The following is an 8,006-nucleotide window of genomic DNA, read 5'->3' on the forward strand; positions in this document are numbered from 1 at the left end:
AAATTTCATCAAAAGCTGTTCGATGACCCCTCACTGTTGTCGGGTTCGCGAATATTAAATAATCAAATCGAAAACGTCTGCCTATTCATTATACTATTTATAAATAAAGCTCATCTCATCGATTGTATGGATACGGAAAATTCGAGAATAATGGAAACTGGATATCAATATTCCTTCTCGCCCAAATTCAAGTTTCTCGTGCATTAATTTGAATTTAAGTGTCCTTGTAATCAATTTTTTTAAATTTTTATTAAAAATGATTTATTCATAAGGAAAACTAATTTAACTCGGAGAAATGGAAATGCTACAAATGCAAGAGACGGGTCAAAGACCTAATGAAAATATTTCATTGTATTAAATACACTGATCTGTATAATTACAGTTACTACCCCAAAATTAACAGCGAAAGTATGACAATGAAATTTATTGTAATTTATACCCATATATCACATCAGAGCATCGACTATTTCGGTGAAATTATTGTACAACTATGTAAATAATGATTACGTAAACTCTACCCACTATATAAACCCTTGCGAGCCCAAAACTAACCACTGTAGCAGCTCTTTCAAGCCAAGCACTATGTACAAACTGGTAAATACATTCACATTTTAGATACCAAACGTTACCATTATTTTCTATAGGTTATCCTGTCTGTTCTTCTCTGCGCCGTCTTCGGTGCCGAAGTTAAACCGGTAGAAGAACCGAGCAAAGTTCCAGTCGCCGCCCCGTACTCCGCTTATCCATACGGAATCCACGGATATCCGGGATATCACCCGTTCAACGGATTCGCCGGTTTCCCCTACACGCATAGCGCTTACAGCTCTCCCATCGCCAAAGCTGCCTACAGCCACCAGTACCACTTCGCTGGACCCTTGGAAAACTCCGCAGTCCACCCATATCCCGTTTTGCACGGCTCGCCATACGGTGTTGCTCCCGTCCCAAGCCACTTCGGGTACCCAGTCGCCTACGATGCCTCGAGACCTGCCGATTTTGGACGTAGCGTCCAGAGCAAAACAGAATAAGTTTTCGATATTCGCTGTCATTCCTTTTAAAATGCAATAGTTACTAAATAAACAGATACTCAACCTAGTACTATTACTAATTATGAATGCTAATTATAATGCATACGATTTCCACGTCTAGCTAGGTCACAGTAATAATTCTTTTACATAGGTACCTATACATGGCAAGAAATTCAAAATAAATTGAATGAACTTAAACAAGAGTGCAGAAAGGAATTCGGAATTACCTTCAAGAGAAAATTTATTTTTTTATTATTTTATTATTATTATTATTGGACTTAATGTTGCTCCAAATTCTTTTCAGAGAATGATGTCAATTGCTTTTTTTTTCTGGTTAACCACTATCATCTTGTTTTTTATACCTAGATGACTTAATGGTGCTAGGATCTTCTGAAAATCATCATTTGAAAAATCTTAAAGAAGTGTTTGAAACTAGGAATTTTAATCTTAAATTCAATCCCTATAAATGTCAATTCTTTAAAAATGTAGTTACGAGCACAAATGTACTGATAAAGGAATATTACCAGACGATTCGAAATTTGAAATTATTCGAAATTACCCTCAACCTAAAAATAAGGATGCATCCAAACGTTTTATTGCATTTTGTAATTACTGTAGAAGATTCATTCCTAATTTTGCGAGCATTGCATATCCATTAAATAAATTAACAAGGAAAAAATGGTAATTTAGATGGACAGATGAATGTAAATTAGCTTTTAATCAACTTAAATCATTTCTTTGTGAACCTCCAATTCTTCAATGTCCTGATTTCTCAAAACCATTTATTATAACGGTTGATGCAGCAAAACATGGAACAGGTGCTATACCCTCACAGAAAATTAACGGCGAAGATCACCCCATATCTTATGCGCCATAAAGTTTGACAATTGGAGAACTTAACAAATCAACTATAGAAAAAGAATTAACAGCTATTCATTGGGCTATAAAGTTCTTCAATCCATACATTTTTGGTTCAAGATTTACAGTTCGATCAGACCACAAGCCTTTATCTTATTTATTTTCTTTAAAAGATCCTACGTCTAAATTAGCTCGAATGCGTATGGATATTTCAGAATATGATTTCGAAATTGAATGCATTCCTGGAACGGATAATGTAGGTGCGGACGCATCGTCTAGAATTGATGCCACTTCCTCCTTGGCTTCAATTGTACCTTTTATTTTTCTCCATTATTAAGGTTTTGGAAACATTCTTCATATTTTCCCTTGGATTTTAAAGGTGTTAGATTTTCAATTGCCTCTTTGGCTTTGCCAGAAAATTTAGAAATTTTGTCCCTTCGTTTGAACTTTTTGCAAAACGGTTTCACAGCTTGTTTATTTGGTTATGGACAAACCGTTGTTATGGTAATTATATTACATAATTCCGGGTAAAATGATTATATTTTCAAATTAAAGTAGCAATTTTAAACTATTATAGACTTATATCATATTATATTAGTCGATATAAAATCTGATTAATATCTTTTAATTCCGAAGTACACAAAAAAATAGCATGTTCTACACGTAAGAAAAGTGGTTTTCCAGCTTGTGAAAATTGCAACTATTTTCACTAACTGGAAAACTGTCATTTTTCTTTACTTGTAGAACTATAGAAACCAATTTCGAAAGAAAATTCAAAGAGCTGTAACTTTTGAACTAGTAGCCCAATCTTGGAACTGTTTGAAATTATGGATTCTACAGGCCACATTTATAAGAAAATTTTTTCCGGGTCGATCTGAGACAATTTTTTTTTCGGGGTCAAAAAAAGGCAGTGTATAACCTTCCTTTTTTTTTACCAAAAATCGACTGCACCAAAATTTCTCGGGAAAACACTTTTGCTTATTAATTTTGGTGCGTAGAATCCAAAACAATTCGTACTTTTTCGATCAGACTTCTCAATCAAAAGTTATAGACTAGGAACCAATTTCGAAAGAAAATTCAAAGGGCTGTAACTTTTGAACTAGTAGCCCAATCTTGGAACTGTTTGAAATTATGGATTCTACAGGCCACATTCTATAAGAAAATGTTTTTTCCGGATCGATCTGAGACAATTTTTTCTTCGGGGCCCAAAAAAAGGCAGTGTATTACCTTCCTTTTTACCAAAAATCGACTGCACCAAAATTTCTCGGGAAAACACTTTTTCTTATTAATTTTGGTGCGTAGAATCCAAAACAATTCGTACTTTTTCGATTAGACTTCTCAATCAAAAGTTATGGACTAAAAACCAATTTCGAAAGAAAATTCAAAGGGCTGTAACTTTTGAACTAGTAGCCCAATCTTGGAACTGTTTGAAATTATGGATTCTACAGGCCACATTCTATAAGGAAATTTTTTTCCGGGTCGATCTGAGAAAATTTTTTTTTCGGGGCTCAAAAAAAGGCTTCCTTTTTTACCACAAATCGACTGCACCAAATTTTCTCGGGAAAACACTTTTTCTTATTAATTTTGGTGCGTAGAATCCAATACAATTCGGACTTTTTCGATCAGACTTCTCAATCAAAAGTTATAGACTAGAAACCAATTTCGAAAGAAAATTCAAAGGGCTGTAACTTTTGAACTAGTAGCCCAATCTTGGAACTGTTTGAAATTATGGATTTTACAGGCCACGTTCTATAAGAAAATTTTTTTTCGGGTCGTTGTGAGACAATTTTTTCTTCTTTGATCTTATTGGATCATCACTTTTGTATATCAAGCGTTATATTACAGTTTAGAGCAAAATCACTTCGGGGCTCAAAAAAAAGGCAGTAATAACCTTCCTTTTTTACCAAAAATCGTTCGTCCGACGCGACGTTTACGTTTACGGTGCGAACTCGGTGTGGATATGTTTGGCTATTGTGGTCGCGAGCATAATTGGTTACTTTGTTTTTCTACCCACCTTGGTCAACCTGAAGAGGCCCAACGTGTGCGAGTACCCTCACCTGCGATTTGATAGGAGAATTCAAGTAATCGCGTCGTGTCTTTACACCATCTAGAACTATTTTTTTACTCAGGGTGCTGTCTCACTTAAAAACTTTTAATTAAAATTTCAAAGGACCTACCAGACATTGCAAAACTCAAATGCACTGGAAAGTATTTTTTATTGGATCATCACTTTTGTATATCAAGCGTTATATTACAGTTTAGAGCAAAATCACTTTCGAACATTGATAACAGCAGTTGGTTGGCCAAACACTAAGTCGGGAATCTATAAAATTGTCCACTGTTAAATGTAATATCCTCCATAGTAAGGATAGGAATATCCCGACGAGTATCCGTAGCTGTAAGGGTAAGAGCCGTAGTAAAATTGAGGACGTGGTCCGGGTGCGGCCACGGCCAGGGCAAGCAACATGGCGAAAACCAGAATTAACTAAAACTGATTAATTACACTTTATACTCGTACAATGCGACTTACCAATTTGAACATGATCTCTGTATGTATTCGAACACACAATGCAATTGTCCAAAATCCAACCGCTTATATACCTAGTGCTTACCACCGCAAATGACTGATCATTCATCGCTCATCAAAATGTCGCACACGTACCTTTCTGTTCAATTACATGAATGCAAACACGAAACAAATTTGCGCAACGTCAAAAATCGGCCTCATTAGCATTGGAAGTGGGTTACTAATGAATTATGTGTTTACAATTATACTTGATAATGCACGTTACGTGATCGACATCAATTAGCAGAACAAGGATGAGTTGTCAATGAAACTGAAAGTGGCGATTTGGCAAAAACCAAATATGTTCTTCAAAAACTTGTGACCTTCATTCTCAAATCTGTATTTTAACCACGACCCAGTAACAGGATCCGTGTTTTTTACGGAAATGCACGTTTTGAAGCACCAGGAATCCGAATCAAACAAACTTTCGATGATGTCAATATGTCGGTCTGCTTGTCTGTAGGTACTTTCCCCCAGCCCAGGTTTATTTGCCAGTAAATTACGTACTACAGGATGAGTAGAGAAACTTACTTATTTCAGTTGGTAGTACTGAAGCGATGACTGTTGGGTTGGCAGCAAAGTCATCCGAAAGGGTGTTGATCCATCCCCTCTAACTAATCATTCATTCCGTGCCCATTTCAATCTTGATCCCCGTGCCCATGTTCCTGGCCGAGTTTTTTTATGGGTAAATAACTTCAAAGAAGCTGGTGATGTAAAGAAATAGAAACCTGGGCTTCCACGAACACTAAGATCAGCTCAAAATATTGACATTTTTTTTCCATGGTTCTTTGAAGAGAACAACCAAGCAGTCATTGTGACTGCAGACCGATATGTCAACGTGGTTCAAGAATTTTTCTTGCCAGCACTTGAAAAAATGGATGTAGAAGAAGAGTAGTTCCAGCAGGATGGAGTCATGGCACACATCGCACCAATATCAATTACTGTTTTGCGGTAACACTTTCCAGTACTTTCTGTGGGGGTCATTGGTCTAAAGGGATCGTCCTGAATTGAGAAACAACATTGGTCGCGCTGTTGCCAACATACTCGTCGATATGCTGCAGAGAGTTAAAAAATAACTTTCAAAATCGACTGAGACAGTGCATATAGACGCTATTTACCAAACGTAATGCGGTGCGGGTGATATCTGTGCTAGACGCAAATTTCTATTTCTAGTATAAATGAGACAGATTATCAACTTGCGAAATATAGGCTTTTTAAAAAGAATTTCACCTGTATTCCACTATCTTAGGTAGAACTACGAATTGTATTTTCTTAGAACAGCTTTTTAAAGAGCGTGGGAGCTCTATCAATTGTTAAAATGGAACTTATACCTACTCTGGCGAGACGCTACAATGAGACGGTGTGGGTTCTCCAAGCTGAATTTCAGTAATTGTTAAGAGCAACTTTGCTGTTTTTAAATAATTCGATTTTACATTACCTTCAATTTCGTAGAGGTCCTTGGGCTATTTAATAATTACTATGCTCTAAAGTCAGGGAACACTTGCATACGTCAATTTTAGATTCGATGGGAACGTTTTATAATAAAATTTCCTTGCGAACATTTTCATTTGTTATTGCTAAAGATACGACCCCAAAAATGCAACGAAAAAGTTCAGGTTATTAGTTAGAATAGACCTTTGAATATAACCTATATTTTATATTCAAAGGTTATACACAAACCTTGAGAATTACGAAATACTCCCATTCAGTTTTTTGTCAAGCGTGATACCTATAGATATTTCACTGACTGAAAATTGGAGTTGATTTGGGAATAGCAAAGAAGCTCGAAGATCCCCTATCTGCCCAGGAATTCCGTGCTTCCAAGCATCACTTTACTACCTCCAGGTCATCAGGTTCTCCCGGGACCCAAATGGCAGCCTTGCGGAGCTTAGGAAAGCAGTCTTCCTGCACTACCTTCAGATGTACAGCCTACCACAATTAAGGGAGTGTGCCAACCACCTTTTTTAACGACTCAAGAGAATGGTTCTTCTCGCACGAAGTTCTTAGGATTTCGCCCGAGTACCTCCAACTCCTGAACGTGGTAACTAGAATAGGGTCTTCTAGGCTAAATAGATGCTGCTCAAGAACCTTGTCCAGGTCAAGATTTCCTTAACAGTTTTTAAACCTCAGTCGATTATAATCCTCGCCAGGAGATAATGCCGGTCATAGAACAGCTGATCTCGATGTACAATCGTAGGTTTTTCATATTAAACCATACGATTGTAGACTGGTATCGAGTTTTATGTAACCGGCATTCTTTCCTGGCGAGCGTAACGATTTTTCTTAAAGATATACAACCCCTCATTTTTTACCTAAATAAAATAACGGTACCTCATATAAAAAGTGTCTTCTGCAGATGACGATTTTGACATAAAATACGCTTGGAGCTCTCCTTACACAGGCAATTGATCCGGAAGAATTAAACAATCGAGTTGTTAGTAGATTGTAACTTTCCGTCGGCAAATTTCTTCCATAAATGATTCGGTGAATCGCCGTTTTCAAGGAATAGCTTTTTCTTAATGATTTATCCCTGTGTTTATGGAATAATAATAATAATAATAATAATAATAATAACCCTTAACTCAACCAACCACACAAACACAACTTCCTGAACAAACAAACGCAATAAATACAAGTAACGCAACATGCACTACAAAGACGCCCTCACTCAATAAAGTTACACGGCCTAGCACAGCTAAAAAACACAATACTCTTTCTTCTCAGAAACACACCACGTTATCACAACCCACTCGTACTCAACCCAAACGCAACAACCTTAACAGCACTACAGGCTCACAAAATACTGTAACGTCTCCACCAATAACCCAAGCAACCACACAAATACAACCTCAAGAACAAAGAAACACAATAAATACAAGTAACGCAACATGCACTACAAAAACAGGTCCACCCAATAAAATTACACGTCTTAGCACAGTTAAAAAACACAATACTCCTCTTTCTCAGAAACAACCCACTCGTATTCAACCGAAACGCAAAAACCTTAAAAGCACTACAGGCTCACAAAATACTGTAATGTCTCCACCAATAACCCAAGCAACAACACAAATACAACCTCAAGAACAAAGAAACACCATAAATACAAGTAAGGCAACATGTACCACAAAGACAGGTCCACCCAATAAAGTTACACGTCCTAGCACAGTTAAAAAACACAAAACTCCATCCTCACCGAAGAACACCACGTTATCACAACCCACTCGGATTCAACCCAAACGCAAAGCCAAAGAAACACTTACACAATAAACTCCATTTAATAAAATTACAGGAATTATTATAATGATTTTTGTTTTGTTTTGTTTTCCTCTTTCCTGATAGCGTTGGCTTATTGTGCCCATGTGTGATTTTTATTTATTTATTTTTTTTAGGACCCTACATAACTTCACCAGACACAGACACAGACACTGATCGTTACTTGATTTTAATCCGTGCGATTAGTTAACCAGGCTAAACCTGAGTTCTCACAAGAAACAATAATAATAATAATAATGTATTTCTGTCAGTAGATCACAAACAATGATATAGACAACGTCAAA

At 36.7% G+C, this 8,006-nt stretch overlaps 1 protein-coding gene and 1 long non-coding RNA gene across 2 annotated transcripts; one reads left to right on the plus strand and one right to left on the minus strand.

The window, feature by feature from the left end:
- Positions 1-483: 483 nt before the first annotated feature.
- Positions 484-1,093, plus strand: LOC116170316. The gene is made up of 2 exons (XM_031486619.1): positions 484-594; positions 645-1,093. The coding sequence occupies exons 1-2, from the start codon at positions 583-585 to the stop codon at positions 1,023-1,025; spliced, it is 393 nt and encodes a 130-aa protein (XP_031342479.1). The 5' UTR covers positions 484-582; the 3' UTR covers positions 1,026-1,093.
- A 2,888-nt stretch (positions 1,094-3,981) lies between these two features.
- On the minus strand, positions 3,982-4,567 carry LOC116170317. The gene is made up of 3 exons (XR_004145208.1): positions 4,414-4,567; positions 4,061-4,368; positions 3,982-3,996 (listed from the first exon to the last, which is right to left on the minus strand). It is a non-coding gene; the product is annotated as an uncharacterized LOC116170317 (long non-coding RNA).
- Between the last annotated feature and the right edge of the window lie 3,439 nt (positions 4,568-8,006).

The sequence above is a fragment of the Photinus pyralis genome, unplaced genomic scaffold, assembly GCF_008802855.1.
Source record: "Photinus pyralis isolate 1611_PpyrPB1 unplaced genomic scaffold, Ppyr1.3 Ppyr1.4_LG5, whole genome shotgun sequence".
NCBI classification, from domain to species: domain Eukaryota; kingdom Metazoa; phylum Arthropoda; class Insecta; order Coleoptera; family Lampyridae; genus Photinus; species Photinus pyralis.